The sequence below is a fragment of the Cupressus sempervirens genome, chromosome 3, assembly GCF_028749045.1.
Source record: "Cupressus sempervirens isolate cs-2001-9-10 chromosome 3, ASM2874904v1, whole genome shotgun sequence".
Lineage (NCBI taxonomy): Eukaryota > Viridiplantae > Streptophyta > Pinopsida > Cupressales > Cupressaceae > Cupressus > Cupressus sempervirens.
Genome location: NC_143120.1, coordinates 214134775 through 214157463, shown reverse-complemented (window position 1 = coordinate 214157463; position 22689 = coordinate 214134775). Strand labels below are relative to the sequence as shown.

General features: G+C 35.5%; 1 protein-coding gene across 4 annotated transcripts in view; it reads left to right on the top strand.

Annotated features, from left to right (window-relative positions):
- The first annotated feature begins 5858 nt into the window (after positions 1–5858).
- LOC149565577 (2-dehydro-3-deoxyphosphooctonate aldolase) overlaps positions 5859–22689 on the top strand; it is a 257795-nt gene continuing 240964 nt past the window's right edge. For all 4 annotated transcript variants that reach the window (XM_089819099.1, XM_089819100.1, XM_089819097.1 and 1 more), the window contains exon 1: positions 5859–6108. In XM_089819099.1, coding sequence (XP_089675225.1) covers positions 6061–6108 — 48 coding nt within the window. In that variant the 5' untranslated portion in view covers positions 5859–6060. The remainder of the gene's footprint in view (positions 6109–22689) is intronic.

The window sequence follows — 22689 nt, the reverse complement described above, 5'->3', positions numbered from 1 at the left end:
TTTGACTACAAATGCTCAATTTTTGGAAAACTTTCGTGTCTTTTTATTTATTTATTATTATTTGTGTTGTAAATAGTTTTTGGTCTTGTTTTTTCCTTAGGTGAATATCCCTTGGATTCGTTTCAAGCTAACTTAGGTCGAAATGGGAGTTGTCTAGCTCAAGTTATAAGAGAAAAAATGGGGGTTTTTAGGACTACTGCATATCTCGATTACAAAACCTTATAAAAGTGGGATTTTTATTGGAAATTGCATAATATAAAATTATATTTAATATTAAAAGTGGATTTTGTGGTCCTTGTAAAGTTTCAACTCATTTTGAGTTGATTTGACCATAGTTTTTTAGATGTTTTATCAAAATAACTTATTTCTAGACTATTTATCATGTTACTTTATTAAAAAACTATAGTAAATTATTAAATATAAATACATAAGATATCTTACATGCATTTAAGTGGGGTTTGTATTATTCATTGTATATATCAACATGCAAATCACTATATGAAAACCCACTTCCAATTAATTATAAGTCCCAATATCATTAAAGTGCACTTTTTAAATGCAATAACACATTTTAATGTGTATAATGGGTTTTTAATATGCTTTTGCATATTTAAAACTTATTAAATCAATATAAGTGGAGATTTTGAATCCATTTACACATGTTGTTGCACATATAAGTTCATTTTAATATTTAAATGCATTTAAGTGAACTTTTTCAAACCTAATACATATGCATTTTTTAAATTGCCCCTTAAGTGGTCTTTTGAGATCAATTTACATGTTACTGTAACATGTAAATACACGTTTAAAGTGAGTTTTCACTTAAGTAAACCAAAAGTGGTATTTTTTGACCTTATTGCATATGTTTTTGGTAAAAGACAACCCATTTCCACAAAGCTTAATCAGAAGTGGCGATATTGGGCCTCATTACATATGTTTTAAAATATGTTTTTGAGTCTTAAAGTGAGCCAAGGCAAAGTGGCAAATTTTAACCCATTTGCATATCATCCCAACATGTAAATGGCTCTTAAAAACATGTTTTTAATGAGTTAAAGCCTCACTCAAGCCAAAGCAACGATTTTGGGCTCAATTACATGTATTTTCAACATGTGAATGCAACCAAAAAGTGTGTTTTACTTCATAATATGAGGCTTTTTGATCAAGCAACTTAAAGTGGTAATTTTTAGCCCTAAAATACCTATTTTTGGCCCTTAAATTTTCACTTTTTTGGGTGCTTTTATCCAAAAAATAGAGTTTGCAGCCTTCAAATGCTCATGTCTTGAGCATTTCCTGGTCATTTGTGATGATCTACGGGTCGTTTTTGCCCAAAATCAGCCAAAGAACACACTGGGCTACTTAAAAAAGGAGTTTTTTGAGTGTTTTCTTCATTTCTCAACCCATCTAGGGCACACTTTTGCTAAAAACTACCCTAGTTTTGAGCAATTTGCACCATTAAAACAAGAAACGTTTGGATAAATGTAAGTTTGAAAGCATTTCCTATCCATCCTACCTTGCATTCAAATCTCTTAAATCACTTGATATACTTTGGATGCCATTTTCCAAATTATTTGCATGTTGCACATTATTTGGTCAAAACCATTGCTAAAATGATATAATTTTTTGCTCTAACTTCCTACACTTAGAAAGCTACAAATTTTGACTAAGTCAAGACATCTTGCAATCTTTGTAAATCCAAGAAATCACTTTGACTATATTTTTAGATTTTTCATAAGTGTTTAAACCAACTTCTTCTCTTGCCTCTTGATAAAAGGGTATGATTCCTTGTTATTTTTCCTTAAGGCATTTTAGTCTTGTTATTTTTCTTATTGTAAGTCTTTCAAATTACATGATCAATTTTTCATATTTTTCTATATATGTTGTCTCTTGTTTTTCTTTTGTTTTCTTCTTCAAGTTGCATATGCAAGTTCCCATTTACTTGCATATGTAGCTGGGGATAAAATTTCATTCTAATATGGAAGCATGTCCCTCTTTTCCCCTCATGAAAACACAAGTGCAAGTCCCACCAATATGCATTCATGAACCTCCATATGGCTATCCTATGGTTGAAAAAGAATTTCCCACATGCTTGTCGAATATATAACATGACTTATGCCTATTAAATCATGTTATATTTCCATTTCATTACACTTTACTCCTCATTTGCACATTTTAAAGCTCGATGTACACATATGCAATCCACTCCCAAAACACTTGTTTTTGGCTATTCTAGCCATTATTGAGTCATTCTAAGCTTGACCTATTTATTCATTTGCCCTCCACAATCATCCCATACAATTTTCCCATTCATACTTTGCCCAAATCCATGTTTTTACAAAACAAAAACTTTCTATGAACTCCTCATATGATGATGTTCTTACACTATATAACTTTCATATAACAATTACATATGTACTTCACTCTACAATGTCAAAAGAGCTTGCATCAACAAAAAGAAAAGACAAGAAAAAGATGGAGTACCTGTATGACCAATATCACAACTCTATCTCACCATCACTAATGACTTTCTACAGTGATGAGGTTCGAGATACAGATGATGAGCACATGAGTATGGAAGATTTCATGATAAAAGTCAATGTTGAAGCCACTAAGAATATGACTTGGATCAAATAGTCATATTTATTTGCTAGCTACCTTTTCTTGTGGTGACTTATGAACCTGAGCTCATCCTTACATATGCTAGACATTTCGATGCAACCTCTAAAACTATCAAGGACTAAGACAATAATACCATCATTAATGTTGATCTAGAGACTATTGATCAAATTTTTCATATTCTTCACACTCTATTTTTCACAAGCATCACTAGACATAAAGCCTTGGAGCGGTGGAATGAAGATAGTTCTTATTACATCAAATTCATTAGTGACAATTGGTTGATTCAAAAGAAACTTAGTATTTCCCTAAAGGCATGTGAAGGTCAGAGTTCAAGGAGGAGACAAATGATCTTATCACATTGCTTAGCCGCCTAACTGGCTCAAGGATCCAAAATTTTCATATGCTTTAAGTAAATAGTAGTAGGAAGATTACATGTAAAGAGCACTTATATTGTAAGTATAGGATAATGTGTCCTTGTATAATCAACTGATGTAGTCAAGTTGCAACTACATTAGGCATACAACTTTGAATAAGTCAAATTGGTTAGTTAGAATTTTGTTGGAGAATAAGTCAAGGTGGTTGAGAGTTTCCCCCTTTTCCTTCACCTTTCCCTCTCCTATTTTCCTATATAAAGGAGGGAGGTCATTGTAAATAATCATCTTTTGGAAAGGCATGAAAATTTTGCCAATTCATATTGTGCACTCTAAGACCTCATGCTTGGATGTAAATCTAAATTGCTATCATTAAAAAGAGGCAACTTGCTTTCAAACTTTGTGTTGATTCAAAGCATAATATGCCAACATTTTCTGGATATTGATTGTGAGTTTTGAAGCTTTGATCAAGAGGGATTAGAATTCAATCGTGCAAAGTTTGAGCTTCTTGTTGCATTCAAAGCCAATTTGAATTTTCAAAGACTTTGTGTTGCAGGAGGAAACATTGTAATAAAGAGTAGTGGCTGCAATTACTTAGAGTTGAAGACTTTGGGCTTTAATTGTAAGTGTTTTTATTAAATTTGAGAGTATCTAATAAGAAACTTTAGGTTCCTATTTTTGTTCCTCAAAATATAAAAAGTAAACAATTGCCCCTAGTATTGTTCTTTCGTCAATTCTCGGTTCACCAATATTATTGTAGCAATCAGACACTTCTATTAAGTTCGAAAGTTAGAGTTGCATGCAAATCATTCCTGAAAAAAGAAGAATTGATCAAGAGAACCATCCTTTTTGTTATTTCAATTAAGTGCTTGTTGAAGCCATGTATGGTAAGAAGGGAGCCTCCCCTATTGCTGAGAGGAGATAGAAATGCTATGAAATGTTGTCTAAGGTCATAATTTGTCAGTTGTAGTCAATGACGTACAAATTTTTTAGCCAACAAAAACTACTTGCACCACTGTGCAAAATACAAAATCTACCCAAAACAAAGAAAAAGTTGCTAAAAAAAAAGTGTTTGAATGATTGAGATATCATTGTTTGAAAATTGTCCATGTAATTCTTTTACTTGAATTGTGTTGCCACACCTCCAAACTTTAAATGACTCTAGGTTTAACATATGTTGTTTTATTTGGATGAAAGAAAATTTGACTTGTGATTTTTTAGGTCGCTTTAATATGATGCCAATGTCTCATGTGCACAACTAAGCTCCAATATTGACCCACAATAGAAATCCTCAAAATGCAAAACTCCAAATTGTACCAATTTTTTCTCGACATAGACTACACAATGCTAATGCAAAAATAGTAGTATCCTGCATCCACAATTGAATCAAGCCAAATATATTTTTGAGGAGTCTTCACACCTTGAGAACTTTGATACTGTTAGAGTAATAAAGTGTTTTCTTATTAACTGTACTGTTTAAGTTAAAATTTAGGCATATAATAATTAATTCTTTTATTAATTATTATCATGCAACCTAGGTTTTACTTTTTAGGGTTTTGATCTCCTTTATAAGGATTGATCTCTTTGTAATATTTGATTCATTAACAACACTTTTTGATAAGTAGGAGATGATTTCCACAGCAAGTCAAATTGTGATATCACTACCAGGATTTAATTGTGTAATTTTTGAGTCAAATTCATTGACCCATGTTTCATGAGTATTAATTCAACATGAATCCATCTCTCATCAGAATAAATGGAACACTTAGCACTCATTGGAACACATAGATGCTAAGTGTTCCATTTATTCTCATGAGAGATGGATTCATGTTGAATCACTACTCATGAAACATGGGTCAATGAGTTTGACTAAAAAATTACTCAATAAAATCCTAATAGCAATATCACCACACTTTTTTATTAATAAAATTTTCTCCTTTTGCTCATCAAGAATGCGTTCTCTCTTATGGATTTGTGAATTCCAACCTTCATAGCTTTGCTCCTCTATTTCTGTGACATGTGTTTGCATGTAGTGATGCTTGGGAACTATGGGGTTGAGCTTTCATCAACTTCAATAGATACCTTGTTGGGGGTTTAGGTGACTTTGCAACACCCACAAAGATCAAATAAAAGACCAAAATAACTTCCACAAAAGAATGACAAGACAATTGCAAACAAGATGCAAGAAAGATTATATTGCTAATGATCATAATTAAAATATACATAATAAGTTTGTTTATATAGGCAAGACAATAAGAGACTATGATAAGGAGCTAATAATCTATCATCAACACAAGATGAAATCACATGTCTATTAAATGTGGACCATACCCCATTATGCAACGTAGTATGTGCAACATGTAGAGGATGATAATATGATACGTGCACTAAATGTGGATCTCACACATAATGTGAAACATGATAATATCACCACCTAAAGTGAAATTTGTCCTACATTAAATACCAATACAAATATAAACTCTTAACTGTCACATAGACAAATTACTATATAATACATTATCCTAAATAAACTTAAATAAAGTATAATTAATAAATATTTAATTATACTAACAAATTATATTTATAATATCTTAATATATACCAAACTAAGAAAAATGATAAAAACAAAATTGAGTTGATTTTAAATACGAAAATGACATATAACAATGTAACAAAATGCTAGATAAAACATGAATGGAGCAAGAAAGCCCAGCCTAAAATAATTTAAATGAAATGAAGAAAGAAACCCACAAAAAATGAATGAATAAATTAAACAGGGTTAGAAGTCCGTCAATCAAGAAATAGGGTAACTTAATTAGAGATTACTGGAAAACTGTACGTTTTAAAAAGAATTACTAAAGCTTAGACATTACCACCATTTAAAATGTTTTCAGGCGACAGAGCGGAAATTTATGCTTAAACCAGAAAAACGCCCTTCTACATTAATATTAATAATATTGGTCGTTAGCTTTAGCCCGAGAAAGACTAGAGAACTAGAAATTGGCCGTTGCACTGTGTGGCATTGCAGTATCTGTTGCGGCAGAAAATAATTAGATCTCAAGTCAGATCAAGAATGACTTTGGCTTCCCTTACTCCTTCAGCGTTATACGATCAACTTAAGGTACGAACACTACTCAATTGCATATCTAGCTGCTTTCTTTCGGAATGATTGATTTTGTTCTTTCTTTGATAATTCATAATACATTACAGGAAATTTTAGCTCACTCCTATTATCTGATGAAAGCATTGCCGAGTGGTACATCTCATCTTAAAAATTAATGTGGATCTTACCCGACTTCTGTTCATGAACACCATTCTACTATACATTTTGGGTTTCTCTGGAGAACTAAAAATTCTTCGTGTAGTTGTGCTATATCTTTTTGAGAAATGCTGCTTAAATCCGATCTTTAGCTAGGTAGAGCTTAACAATTTTCTGTCTAATTCTCTGAGACCTTGCATCTGGCCTAAATCGACATTCACTTCAGGGTGTTGAACTTGGGATTCTTTGCTAATATGAATCTGTCACCTGCAAGTTTACATCAAGTCACATTTCTGAGGGCATAGCTATCATTGTTGTAATTACATTCCAGTGTGTTTATAGTTATCCGGAGGAGTTGGGCTACACATGTATTCCTAATTTCAGGATTGGGCTAAACATAATTCATAATCTCGCAATTCATCCCCGTTTCAATACGACTATTTGGTGAGATTTTGACTGCAGGGTGAGCATTTAGCAAGATGTATTTTGTTTCGATGGTGCGATATGTTGAAATTGTTGTAAGTGGACCTCTCTTACCACTCGACGATAGACAAGTAGATTAATTTCTAATTTTATTTTGTTGATTTGGTGGCTTAATTGTCATAACCACGTGGTATCTCTTTCATCAAATTCATCCCAATTTGCACCCAGCTTCATCCATTGGATCACCATTGCAGTCAGTAGGTGGTGCCTGGTTAGCACTCAACTATAGGCATTTAGACTTTTCTTTTCCATTGAGATCATGATTTCTTCTGAAAGGATAAATGGACAGTTTCATTGCCATAACCAAAGAGTATCACTTCCATCAAATTGGTCTTGGACATGCATTTAGCTTCATCTGTTGTTGTTTTACTACCACACCATCAAATTCATCCCCACTTTGTGTCCAGCTTCATCCATTTGATTATCACCACACTTCTTAAGTAGTCTTTGATTAGCAGTCAACCATAGGCATTTAGATCAGTTCTCATTTTCATTTTTGCTTTTTGATATGGGGGATTTTTATTAAGGGAAAACACTTGGTTTACTTGGCACAACCAAAGGGTATGTATTCCATCAAATTAACCGAAGAAATGCATTCAGCCTTGTCTGTTATGTTACTACCACATTCACTGGTTGTTGTAAGTGGCCCATTCTTACTGCTCAACAATAGGCACATAGAATTTTTTTGTTGATTTTGTAAGTTCTCTTTATGAGATAACTTAGATGTCACGAGCAATGGATGCATTTTTCTATCAAATACATCCCTGACTTTCATCTATCTTTGTCTGCCAGGTCATTTTAAATATAAATGTGGAACATATCATATGAAGAGTCATTTTCATTAGCATGTTACTTATAGTTCTTCTCTGACTAGTTAATATCTATTTTTTTGGATTTGATGTTTATATGCTTTATATGTGAGAAAGTTTCAAATGCTTTAGTGATGCTTGTTTTCAATTCGAAACCTGCTTTTCATTTTAATTAACTTAGTGCACAGTATCTTTACAAAGTACAACAATCCAATAATACGAAACTTAGTTCACAATGTGTGGTCTGCTTGCCAATGGCCATATAATCCTTGAACTGCAAGCTTTACAGATCTCAGATTGTTGTAAGTGCCAAATTAAGAAGGCTGCTGATACTGTGTGGTGTGGTTATAAAGAGCACAATGACCAACATGTAAAACCGGGGCAAGATACTGATACTTGAACTATATTTTGCACAAGTTTTGGTGGAGCCAAACAAGATATATTAGTGATGCTGGTTAGGAAGTGATACATCCATTTGCATGAGAATTGACATACCGTATGGGAATAAACCAAACAACTTGGTCAGGCTTGCATTCCATCTCATTGCATAAATGGGGTAATAGGTTACTGAAGTTTTGGAATTTTCTTAATTGACCCGGTGAAATCAGAGTGCCTAACCATTATTACTATGTGTCCATTAATTTAGTGCTGGCCAAACACATGTTCAACAGCTTGTGGGTTTCATCTCCTTTCTGGTATTCACACGAAACATCTCCACATATTGAAGTATCCCAATCCTTATGGTGCTGAATAACTGTCTTCTCTAATCACCTCCAAGGTAGCTCTAGCTTGCTTCAACATTTTTTTCCTAATCAATTTTATTTATTTTATTCTTGTTACCTCCATGCCCTCACAGCGGGTGCCTAAACTAGTCTCCATCCATAGATGAGGATAGCTATTCCACATGGGACAGTTCACTGCAAACTCCTCCACAATTGCCTTGCTAAAGCATTTCTTTTGCTAAATGAAGTCATTGGCTGGATGTCCAATATATCATCAAACTCCAATTCGTTCTGTTATTGCTGATTTTGTCCAAGTCTTTCTCATCAACAGTCCTTTGACACAATCATCTTTTCATGGAGGATATTATTAAAGCTTATTTCCATTATGTTAGCCTGCTTTTCAACCTAATTAATAACCAGTTGTGAGTGTTTCTGTTAGAGTAAATAAATCCATTTAATTATGGTTCATTGAGTAACTACTGTTTATAGTCTCCCATGCCATGGTAGTAGGGTTAAAAATATTGGGCCATGCCTCCACCTATAATAAATATATCGTGTTTGGGTGCCCGAGAAGGTATTTTCCATACGATTGTGTTATGTTTATATTGCTTATGTGGAGGCTTCTTTTTTGCCAAATTTTGGATTTTGCCCTCAATTGTCACAATGATTTAGAGCCTCAGTTGCAGAGATCGTCAAACTGTCCTTTACTTCCACTTGGTGCATAGAGTCTTCGTGACAACTTTGAAGGACATTTGGTAAAATTCTTTTATTTAGGGGTCACTTCTCTAGAGAGAAGGTGGTAGATGAATTGTAAAGTTCCGAATTTTAGCTGGCCCCTTAGAACTATAATCCCCACCCAATTATATAGAGTGGGGCCTGGTGCAGTGGGAGGGAATCATAGTTAGACCTAATCTATCAAGTTAGTGCAGCAATGATTTTAGGCAGTGGATATGGATTCTTAAAAATTTCTTGTGGTGGGGATTTCTTGTTTTCTAGACTTGATCACATATTTGAACTCCAATTTATTTGTAAAGACATAGTTTGTGACTTTCCACATTCTTTCATCTAGGCTTTGAATCCAAATTAAAGGTATGCCCATTTGACAGACATAAAAGAATGTTGATGGACAATCTTCTGTATGTCATAACTTTTCATAGGACTCAGCTTGAAGCGTTGCAAAGGTATTTTACAGATATATGCAATAATGTTTCTATTCTGGTCAGACTTTGATCTATACTCAATATAGCCGAAATATAAACTTTGTGTTGGTTAAAGTTTGGGATTTGGTTCTTGCCAGTGATGAATCCTGTTTTGCATCTGCTTTGTGGTGGGTTTATTGGTGCAGGCTGTCTACTATAGCATCTTTATTTTTGGGAGTTGGTTTGGGAGATTATCTTACAACTGAGTGAATAAATTCTTATGAAAAGGATGAATGAAACCCTAGGGTAAACCCTAAGGAAAGAATAAATTAGCTATTACCAAGTGTCCATATCATGAAGAATACGTCAACCTAAGCTATTATTCACAGTTTTGAGACTTGCTGAGGCTAAGTGAGTGTTCGGTAACCCGAGATGAGTCTAGGGAATTTGGACTTAGACTCAGCTAAGTCTAGGTGAGACTCACTAGACTTTTTACGTTCAAGTGAATCTCGATTCTTAGACTTAGCCTAACTGATTTTTTTTGTTTAGGTCTCAAAATTCCAACCAATACTTTATTACACAGGTTTACCCATTTTAATGCTGTTTTGGTTCATGATCCCATAATATACATGAAATGTATCATTTGATTCCCCATCTTTGTCTTCAAGTTAGTATCACTCTCTTCAGTAGAATATATACATGAAATATAAACTTAAGTATAAAAAAAGAATCTTACACTTAAGTTATATTTCATGCATATATATTATCAATGGGTTTGAGAGTGGTTTCCCCTTTCAAATTCTGCTTGTCCTCATGCAATTTAGGGTTTGGGTGCTCAAATATTTCTGCTCATTTCAAAGTTGAATGTTCCACAGGTAGATCCTTCCATTTGACTAGGAATTCCTCGATGGTTTTGTTCCTTAACCTCTTTTCTCTCACATTAAGGATAATCTCTGGCTCTAAAATCAACTTTCCCTCATTATCTAATAGTGATAACTCTGGACGTCAGGTGATGTGCTGCTGTAATACTTTCTTGAAGCAAGAGGGGTGGAATTCATTGTATATTTTGCTATTCACGGGTAGCTCTAATTCATAAGAAGCTTCTCCTACCCTCTTCAAGATTTAATATGGCCCATAAAATTGAACTAATGTTTCTCAGGCCTGCTTACTTTAATGGATGATTTCTTATATGGTTGTAGCCTTAGAAAGACCAACTTCTTGACCTCAAATGTTCATCCTATTCTTTTCCTGTTTATAAACCTTGCTGGTTTTGTGCTTGGTGTAAGATATTTCTGAATGAATTCATGATATCCACATCTTGTTGTATGAAGTCTCTGGTTCCTGACACATGAGTTTTTTAGTAGATTAAGACACCAAAGGATGTGGCGTCGTACCTGTACAATGCTTTGAAGGTACTCATTCCTATAGACACGGTGGGTGGTATTGTAGCAATAATTTCCCAAATGTAGCCATTTGATCCATCTATTTTGCTGCCAAATGACATGGTTCCTCAAATATTCTTCTAGCTATTTATTCACAGTTTCAGGTTGGCCATCTATTTGGGGTTGATAGCTTGTATTCAGTGTGAGTCCGATCAAATCTTTCAATAAGTTTCTTTTGAGAACATCAGAGGTCTTTATAATATTATGGTCTTGAGTCTTTAGGCCATGATGCCACCAGTCATGTGCCACCCCTTCTAGATGTAGTATGGAAAATATGATGGAATTCCTTTTTATCAGAAGACGAAAGGTTAAGTATGTTTCTAGTTTTTGGATCTAGGCATGAGCCATGGTTTTCCCCGATCCTTCAAGGTTAGGGATGGTCAATTTCCCTATCTTGTGTTGTAAATTAGGGCTGTCTTGGTTCCTCTTCCTTTCATGAATTTTTTTTATGCCTCGCAGTATGTTGTGAAGGATATGCTTCCTTTGACCTTAGGGTCCAATCTTGCATATTCTTGGGCAGGCTCCCTTAAATTAGGCTTGTTGATTTTTTTCCCTTTCGTGTGTTGACCCTTACCCATTTAGGAAAGGAGATTCATTTGTTCTTGGGTTTGACCCTTCTATGGTCATGTTGTCACTTTTGAATTGGCTAGGATGATCTCACTTTCATGTCATTGGCTGGGTTTGTGGTTGTTGTTTTTATTTTGAAGGTGGAACAAGACTTGAGTTATTTGTTCACTCTTTTCCATAAAGGCCCTCAATTGATGCTCCTTCAATTTTATGTGTTTTGGTTTATAATCTTCTTTCCCTTTCTAGAGACCTTAAAGCTTGTTGACTTAGCTGCATTAACTCTTCTTTATCTCTTAGACTAGTAGGATGATGCTCTAATACCACTTGTATGAATTTTTTTCTTGCTCATAATATGTAGTGAAGGACATGCTTCCTTCGACCTTGGGGTCTGACCTTGCATAATCTTGGGTGAGCTCCCTTAAATTAGGCTTGTTGATTTCTTCCCTTTCCCTTGTTGACCCTTCCCAAGTTAGGAAAGGAGGTTCATTTGTTCTTGGGGTTGACCCTACTATGGCCATGTTATTGCTTTCAGATTGGCAAGGGTGACCTCCCTTTCATGTCTTTGGTTGGGTTTGTGAGTGTTGGTTATATTTTGAAGGTGGAACAAGGCTTGAGTTGTTTGTTCATTCTTTTCTATAAAGGCCCTTGATTGATTCTTCTCCAATTTTTCGTGTTGTTTTGGTTTATAATCTTCTTTCCCTTTTTAGAGCCCTTAAAGCTTGTTGACTTAGTTGCATTAACTATTCTCTATCCCTTAGGCTAGCAGGATGATGCTCTAATACCACTTGTAATGTCCATTTCTTAGCTTGCCTTGGATTTCTCCCTAAATTCACAAAACCCAATTGAAATATAGTCAAAGATATAATTCTAACCTAGAAATAAGATAAGATTAGCATGTATTGGCACCTGCAACCAAATTAGTTAATAAAATAGTCATAATACATGTAGTACATTCATTAGGGTTAAGAGAGAAATACACTTATAGCACATAATGAGGGTTGAGGTAGGAGAGAGATGACGAGGTGCCCTAATTATCTCCGACCTTGGGCCCAAGAATGGAAACCCTGCCCCTCTTGGTCTTGTGGTTGCAACCAAGCTCATGAGGTGGCATATCTAGTAGAGCGTGTACACATTCACCTCCATCACACTGTCCTTCATATGATTGCGAATCTATTTCTTAAATACCTCAATAACTAACCCATATAGGCTTAGAGGGAAGATCGCAATAGAATACTCTTAATTCAACCCTAGACTTAATAGCGGAATAACTGTTCCCCTTGGCCTCATGCGGTCTTTAATTGATCTCATGAAGTGGTGTGCCTAGAAAGACATCATTGCCCCCCATCATTGCCCCCCTGCCCTCTCCTCACCTTTGCATTTCTTCTCCTTTGCAATATGGTTTATTATTGCAGGCATATTGTATGTCAATTGTATAGATAAAAACATTCATTTACATTGCATATGTCTATTCCAAGCATATAAATATATCCGAGATAAAGTCTGCAATAAAATACCAATATTCACATCCATTAAAAGAGCACCAGCAGTATAATTATTCTGTCATACCACAATAACTGATATTGTGATTGCATTTTGACCTGTTATAAGTAATATTCTTGTAATGAACCCTACTGGTTCACACTAAATCCTTATTTGATATTTCTTAATTTCAAACACAATACCGGAATATGCAAATAAATGCTCATAGCTAATTATGTCATCAATCACAATTTCTGATAAATCCGGCAATTGGGAACTTGCAATTTATTCCATCAACTTAAATCACCATGTGGGTGTAGGGTGCTGATGCACGCACATTTTTTTTATAAAGATTTTAGGTGCATTTGGGTGTGTCTATATATATATATATCAGAGTCCAGTTGCAAACAAAATGAGAAGAATAAGCAATGAATGACCTCTTTTAAGGACATTTTAGGGTTGGTTTGGGAGCAAAAATAGAATTAAAAAAAATCAATTAGGCACATGCATATTAGGTAACTTAAGTGACTGGGCATCCAAAAATCACGGGTCCTCTCCATATGCGCCCAGGGCTGTCTGGGTACTGCCTTGGTGCTCTTGGAAGTATCTCGAGCGCACCCACAGTGCCTGGGCATGCTTTCTAGGCACCCAAAAGCACCAGTGCACCAGTAAGTAGCAACACACGCACCTGGGCATTTCTCAAGCACACCGGTATCTAAGTACACCCTACTTGCTCTATAATTTCAGTATAACAATTAACAACAAGATGGCCATAATACTGAAATGAACTATAATTAATGCCAACCAAACTTCCTAAATTTTGCATAACTTCACGCTATTACTATTCAGTTTCTGGATTTGATTGTGTGAATGATTTTTATCATCAACGTTTCGGATCACACTACGTGATCCATCATCAGGATGTTCATCAACGTTTCGGATCACACTACGTGATCCATCATCAGGATGTTCATCAATGTTTCAGATCACACTACATGATCCGAAAAGTTGATGATAAAAATCATTCACACAATCAAATCCAGAAACTGAATAGTAATACTAATGGATTGTGGAAATCTGATAGCTCTATACACAACTATTGCCTAACACAAATTACAATGATGTCAAGCACCAGGTAATTCCCAGGCGACTGCTAGATGGGCCGAAAGTTGCATGGCAGTCACATCTACGGCTACATTTTGTGGCAAAGAATTTTGCCTAGCAATGACACTGCAATCTCAGAACCCTCCTGTTTGTCACGTCCCAGTCTAGGTGAACTTGGACACAAAATGCTGTCACAACACAATACAAGTAGGAATTCACAAAGCTTGATTGATAATTTCAGGCCATCTGGAGTGATAGATGATGATCTAAATGCAGGCCAAATTGTATACCATAAGTCTGCCCCAAATTAGATGTTTCCTCTGTGATCTAGTGCCAATATTCTGTGATTAAACCTCCCAGATTTTCACAATACATAAGCCCTCAACAATCAAACACTTAGGCGCTTGAAATAGTAGGTAAGAATGGCCATTTGCAGCCGCCAGCTACCACAGTATAACTAGATACTTGACGCCAATTGTCATGATAAATTCCAGTGGTACAGAACACCCTCATGCAAATACAATTTATCATAAACTACCAGCTCCAATGTCTTCCTCAATAACAACAAATTACAATATGGAAGACAACCACACTTTAAATTGCTAAACTCGTAATTAAATCCACTATATCTCCGCATTGGATAACACTAATCAATTCTCTTCTTAGCCATAGTTAGTACAGCATGAGAAGACACCAAAAATCTTAGTCCGAATGCATTATACTTAAGCAGCTGATTGAATTCACTAACTCAGTACAAACTCTCACCTAGAAAATAACAAAAGTAATTAACAATTGGATTCCTTTCTCTCACAAATGGGCTCATTTTTATAACACAAATTGACACTTAGCTTCTTCTTCACCCTTTTCACTTAAGAAACTTCACCTTCACAATTCCAATTTATAACATTAATATCTTGAAGTGCCTTTATAATAATATAACCTCATTAAATAATTAATAAATATGAATCCATCAATTACATAACTCAATCCAATATAGATGATGACCAATTGCTAGCACCACCAACTTTCTTGCCAAATATGGAAACAACCCACCTTACTAAAAATAGCAAGTCCACAGTTGAGATCCTCAAATCCCACCATCATCTTACGAGGGTTGTAATGATGAGTCGACCAAACCAATTACAGGAACGTGCTAAAAATGAGGAGAATACAATCCTCCCTCCATAAGATTGTCACCAAGCAATCCTAGAGCAAAAATGAACATCATAGTCCACTCGGATCCCAAGGGTAAAAGGGTGTAATATCCCTATTGTGCCCAATCAACTCTTGTAGCACCGTTAGCCCAATAACTGATATCAATAATAGAATCATCTGAAAACTAAGTGTAGGCGCTGATCGAGTAAACAACTCATTGGAACTCGACCCAACCAAAGCACCAACTCTGTCAACATCGGAGTCCCTATACAACTAACACTCACATCCAACTGCATCGTGGAGTTGGTAGGAACCATAGGTACTTGTGATACTACCACCCTCTCCAACCTCTGCTAAGCCGTCTTGGGGGTGCTGATACTGTAAGTGATCTAACTTGCAGCCGCTGATCCCATTTGCAAAAGATGGTGCTAACCCATCCCATAAAGGATGGTATGAAAGTGGAGCCAACCCTTACCTGCGTAAAACTAAATCTTCTATCTGTGGGTCAAAAGTGAAATGATGAACACTAATTATTGTGTAATGTAGGTAAAAAGCCCCAATCTCCATCAAAGGGTCATTAGTGTTAATCTAGGAATCAAGAGATGACTCTAATCTCTGACTCCAAACAATTGGTTGGGCAAGATCCTAGGCAACCTTCTCAGCAAATTCAACCACAAAATCCCTGTGGAAAAGCATTGTAGCCAAGGTCTCTACAATCTTTCCCACCAATCATCAAATACCACGAGAGCCTGGATGATAGTGCTCTCAGATGCTCTGTATAGACCCTCCTGCAAATCCGAACTCTTAAGTAGTTACTCCATGGACAATAATATAAAATAGAAATTATATGAGGAAGTGTCAATTTGCTCCTATGCAATCCACAAATGATCCCTTTGAAATCGTGGCATTGCCAACTGTCCAATGCTACCGACTGTATGAGATGAACTAATAGATTTGTTTCTTACATAAGGAAACAAATCCCCATGCTAGCTCGTCCCCACATCAAGTGATCAACTACCCAAATCCTATGAAGAAGATGGAGTAGTGTCAGGATCTGATGCACATCCCTCCGAAGAGTCCACCATTGACATGCTAACTATTGGAGAACTTGGCGGAACAAGAATCACTCCGCAAGCCTCTACTGATGCTCTCATCTCCTCTGTCTCTACTGCATACATATACCAGACGGATGTATTTGCCTCATTACCACATCCATCCTCCCTACCCGTGGAAGTAAACTCATCACCAACTAGCACTATATGAAGTTGAATTGGGTCTGGGGCTGGCGTGGGCTGAACAGGGTCCTACTCCACGGTAACCTCATCCAAATGTGACTATGACTCTTAGAAAGCCAATTGAGTACGTTGTAGTGAGACCACAGTTACCTCAAGCTCATGGGTGAGCTCAACCACCTCCTCCTTCCCTAACAATGTCTCATAATAGGTGCTAGCCCACTCAAGAAGGTAATCCTTGTCAGTTACTAATTGTGAATAATTATGCTTCAAGATCCTAATGGCCTCTTGAAGCAAATGAACCTTTGCTATGGAAAAGTTGCCATCACCATGCTCATCTGACATAGGAGCTTCTCAATTAGATGCAACTAACATCTAATGAATAGCATCATAATGCTCAAGAGTTGAAGAGATGTCACTATCACTCACCTTCAACTGATTGGACACATGATGCTTCTATAACCCTTGACTCCTATGTAAGCTCTCTGATGTAGTAACTGGACTATGATAGGAAACTAAGTCTGGACTGCTCACCACAATATTGTGAACATGTGTGCTACCGTCCTCACACACATCAGTAACCGAGGTACAACTACTTGGTACCTCTACCAACACCTCATCTGAAGAAGTGGAAGTTCTAGTTGTATCAAGCTCCTCACATGTCTCTGCCTCATCCTCAACAGTAAGTCCCTGATATGTCGATCTTGGGACTCATCCAAAAACTCTTTAGAGTCATCACTAAGTGTTTGGTGCAGAATTCCGAATACCAGACTCAATGTAGCTCGCAACATTCTCAAACAAATCATCAGAGGTGCCCATAGTACCTATATCCACATCTCCTAGCAGAGCCCCCACTGCTGTCTCCTGACATTGCATACATGACTCAATGTCATGTTGTGAATCAACAATGTTGGAGCATAGACCAACATCAACAGACTCCACCATAACACCCAGATCACAGTTGGGTAGCTGCATACACTCATCCAACCCACCTGAGAAGGATGCCGCCTCCTGCACTGAATCAACACTGTAACAACTGTCATGTAAATCAGTGCTCACACTCTCCACCTAGTCTCCAAAAATAACTCTCTCCTCAGGAGAGTCTAAACAATCAACAGTAACAACTACCCCAATTGCCTCTACACTATCTGCAACATCAACTCTAGAATCCTCAAACTTTTGAAGCTCAATGCTGCTTTCCACCGATGACATTGACACATCCACATATCCCTGTGTAATAAGTCCATCATCATCACTATGGATAGGATTAGTGGTTATTATACAGAATACAGGACCATCTGCCTCCTAAATGCCTGTCTGGGAGAGCTCAAGCCATCTTCCCTGCATCCTTGGTGCCGACCTACTTAAAAACAAAAACCATGTACCTCACTGCCCTATCCGCTATCGTTGGATCTGACAATTGCGCCTTCAACCTTCTTTTATGTAGCTTAAGTCTTTCCATACTCTACCTCAAGGCATTTGTTTTCTTGCCATTTTCCTCACTATACCGGTGGTTCCCATATTTGCTTGTTCTCCCATATATGTCAATAGCTGGAATAAATGCGAGAGTGCTGATCACTCCAATTAGAATAGCAGATCCAAAATAACGAAATTTTTCTTGCCGCATAGGATGACAGGAAACCACTCTGATACCATTGTAATGAACTTGGCCGGCTAAACCTAAATCAATATTTGATATTTCTTAATTTCGAACACAATACCAAAATATGCAAATAACTACTCACAACTAATTATGTCATGAATCATAGTTTTCGATAAATCTGATGATTGGGAAATTGCAATATATTCCCTGCTTGCTTTACAATTTTAGTATAACAGTTAACAAGAAGATGGTCAAAATACAGAAATGAACTATAGTTAATGCAAATTGAACTTCTTGAATTTTGCAAAACTTCACAACTATTGCCTAACACTATTGAAATATTACAATGATGTCAAAAACCTGATAATTTGTGATATCCCCGTCAATATTAGTACCATATAATATAGATAAATAATAAATCAATAAAATAATAATAATATAATTATGATTTATTATAATCATACTATAACATTAGTGCTAAAATATGAGAACTAAATATAACATAATATTCAGATTAATAATATATAAAGTAAATAAATTATGCAATAATATTAATAGTGTTAAAAATAATATTATTAATATTAATAAGAAATCTAATTGCTATGATAAATATTATAATTAATATAATTCTATAATCAATATAATATAATTATGATGAAAGGACATGACTTTTAGAATGGAAATATATATATATATAGAGAGAGAACTTTCAGAAATGATCATTCAAATATGGAGAAATGCAAAAGGGAAAAGGAAAAATATAAATCTTAAATCAATCTTTGGTTTGTAAAAGTCTGAATGGCAAAATCTATAATAAATTATTTAATGTCCTAACAGGGTACATTACAAAAGGGTATCAGAGTCACTAACAGGGTACATTACAGAAGGGTATCAGAGTCACGTATCCTGCCAGCCTGAAGGGATAAATTGAAGGAATCATTTCTGAAATTTAGGCAGAGAAATTTGGAGCAAATTCATATTTTGAAACATTTGTTGAAAATATGAAGAGATTTTGTTACATTGGGACAAATATTGCAACAACGAGCAAATCCTTCATAAGTTCATCATAGCAGTGAAGGTGATTTCAATGTTCAGATTTATTATTTGATATTATTGGCACCGGGCCATTTTCTTGGAGGAGTATTTTAATATGCTGTTTAAAAGGGGCAGATATAATATTTGTTATCGTGTTACCTTGAAATGAGCCCAAACTTTAGTCAGATAAAATATTTAAATTATACCGTCAGACTTTAAGTGATGTATTTTGTGGCAGCAAATGTTTTGACTGAGAATTGAACTATTGGAAATAACTAATATCTGGGCGGTTATATAAATTATTGGAACAAGTCCGATAGTTGAAGGTGAATAAGTTTGTGACGATAAACTTTTGAAACTATTTTTTATTGCCAAAAATGTCGGACAAAGGTACTGCGAAGTGGCTTCTCCAGCTTTTGTTCTGCGTCTGGTATTCATATACGATATCGGACATCGTTATTCTATTGCGCTACAATAGAAACAATGACATGAGAGAGAAGCAATGAACGACATTTGAGCTTTGAAGAGAACGCAACATTGAAAATAATGTGCCATGTGGAGCAGTAATTATATAAAACATCACTGCTAAAGGGGTTTGTGCAAAACAAATCCCTGGAAAACTTTTTAGAAATTTTGTGTTATTATAAAAGCCGGAGGCAAAATATTCAAGCTACGCATTATAAAAACTTGCGCTTGAACAAAGAAATTCTGAGTTGCTATTCTGAGGAGTCAATAAAGATTTTGGGAAGCCACCCTAACCATCTACGGGTTTCTCTTTAATAAACAGATCTCATATTCTGTATCTCAGAATTCATTTATGTAGGAGGAGCCAATGTTTGTGAAGAGCTTAGTTCATGTGTGCAACTCTTGGTGTAACAAAGTATCAAAGACCAGCATTTAGCTTCATTCTTGTTGCTCGATGAATTGGGGAACAAATACTGGTATACCATAAATAGGTTTAGAAAAAATGGTCCCAGACTACTCATGCCATGATTTTGCATAAATACGTGCATCTCTCATGAGATCCATTGGTCCCTACTAGAGCTGGAGGTTGGATATGTTGAGAAAAGTCTTCATGAAGTTTAAGATGCGTGATACCAAATATCAATAGATTCGTTTGATGGCATTGCCGAAGTTTTGAATTTTGTACGTAGAATGATCTCATTAGACAACCTGTCCGCTGGGTTGAGTTTTTCTATTGAGTGACCATGGTGTTAGTTTTCTTGACAGTGTTTTACTAAGAGGGAAGGAAAAGAAACATAAACTATGAATTATGCAATTGGAGACATTACAATTAAATCTGCACAAAGTTATACAGAGAATAGGAGAAAAACTTGATAGCACACAACAGCGTGGGTGGACATCAAGGAAATAAGGACAATTAAATTAAATTGCAGTTAATATAATCAGATATAATATATTACCACCAACCCAGAAGGGAAGGCATTTTGTGAGGAGAACAAGACTTTATGCATCTCTGATGTAAGTTTACTATCTATTATAATGATCAGAATTAATTCATTAATATCCATATTCAATCCAATTATAAAATCTTCACTAGAAGGAATAGACAGGGATACAATATCGGAAAGGCCTGTACAAATATAGCCAACAAGTTATTTCGAGATGGGTAAAATATCAGTGTCCCTGTAAGATGCCTTGAGGATTAACCAAGATGAGATCAAGTTGCCTTGAGGTTACATCAAGATGGAATTAAGGGCTTAGATTCATAGAAACCTCGAGGGAGACCGTTGAGAGTTGGTATCAAAGCGACCTATTGCATCTTAGTATTCCTTCAAGACCAAAGTCTGAATCTATAACAAGACCTTTTCAATACACATATAGTTTATAACTTACCTGAGGAGAGAGAATAGAGTTGTATTTAGGGAGAGGCTATTACAAATCCAACTTATTGGTTATTACGAGATGGGTAAGGATCATCGTCCTTCTAAGATGTCTTGAGGATTAACCAAGATGGGGATCAAGTTGCCTTAAAGTTATTCTGAGATGGGATTAAGGTCTTGGATCCACAGAAACCTTGAGGGAGACCATTGAGTTTGGTGCCTAAACTATTTGTTTCCATCCTAGATATTCTTCTCAACTAAGAATGAAAATAAGAGAAAAACAAATCAAGCATCTTGCTAAGTAGGCCACCTCGTGTGGATGCGTAAACACTGCTACAGAGGCCAAGAGGGCCAAAGTTCCACTCTTAGACTTAGTATGGGATCAGCTTCTCGTGACTCATATTTTCTTTGAAACTTATATATACACGTCTCCTAATTATCACTTGCGGATGCAGGATTCTATTGAAGGATTAAATTTGTAAATCATCTTCTTGACTCTAGTGAATTGTAAGGCATTAATCAAGAATGCATGAACTATGTGTCTACATCGTGTCTGCTTCTTTTTTTCATGCATTCATGTGTTTGCTTTGTGTTTTCATGCATTCATATGTCTTCTTCGTGTATGCTTTGTGTTTTCATGCATTATGATGTATACTGTAATCCTCTTGTGTCCAATTATATGTTTTGTATTATGGTTTTATATAAGAAGTTATGTTTAAATGATTTGCTTGAGGAAAATAGAATCTAAGAGGGGAAAAATGTGATATCCCCGTAAATATTCATACCATATATTATAGATAAATAATAAATCAATAAAATAATAATAATATAATTATGATTTATTATAATCATACTATAATATTGCATAATATATTGCTACTAAAATATGAGAATTAAATATAACATAATATTTAGATTAATAATACACAAAGTAAATAAATTATGCAATAATATTATTAATGTAAAAAAATAATATTATTAATATCAATATGAAATATAAGTGCTAAAATCAATATTATAATTAATATAATTCTATAATCAATATAATATAATTATTATGAAAAGACATGACTTTTAGAATACACACACATTAATGTATATAATTAAAACTTTGAGAAATGATCATTCAAATTGGAGAAATATGGAGAAATACAGAAGGGAAAAGGAGATACATAAATATTAAATCAATATTTGGTCTGTAAAAGCCTGAATGGCAAAATCTATAATATATAATTTAATGTCCTAGCAGGGGACATTACATAATTCCCAGGCAGCTCCTAGATGGTCCAAAAGTTGCAGGGCAGTCACATCCATGATTACGTTTTGTGGCAAAGAATTTTGCCTAGCAATGACGCTGCAATCTCAGAACCCTCCTGGTTGTCTCGTCCGAGCTGAGGTGAACATGGACACAAAATGTTGGCACACAATACAAGTAGGAATTTGCCCGGCTTGATTGATAATTTCAGACCCGCTGGAGTGATAGATGATGATTTAAATGCAGGCCCAATTCTATACCATAGGTCTGCCCCTAATCAGATGTTTTTTCTGTGATCTAGCGCCAATATTCTGGAAATTTAGGCCTCCTAAATCTATGATTAAACTGCCCTGATTTTTACAATACCTAAGCCCTCAACAACGAAACACTTAGACACTCGAAATAGCAGGTAACAGTGGCCATTTGGATCGCCAGATACCACAATATAACTAGATACCTGACACCAATTGTGATGACAATTCCAGCGATAGAGAACACCCTCATGCAGATACAATTTATCATAAACTCCCAGCTCCAATGTCTTCCTCAACAACAACAAATTACAGTATGGAAC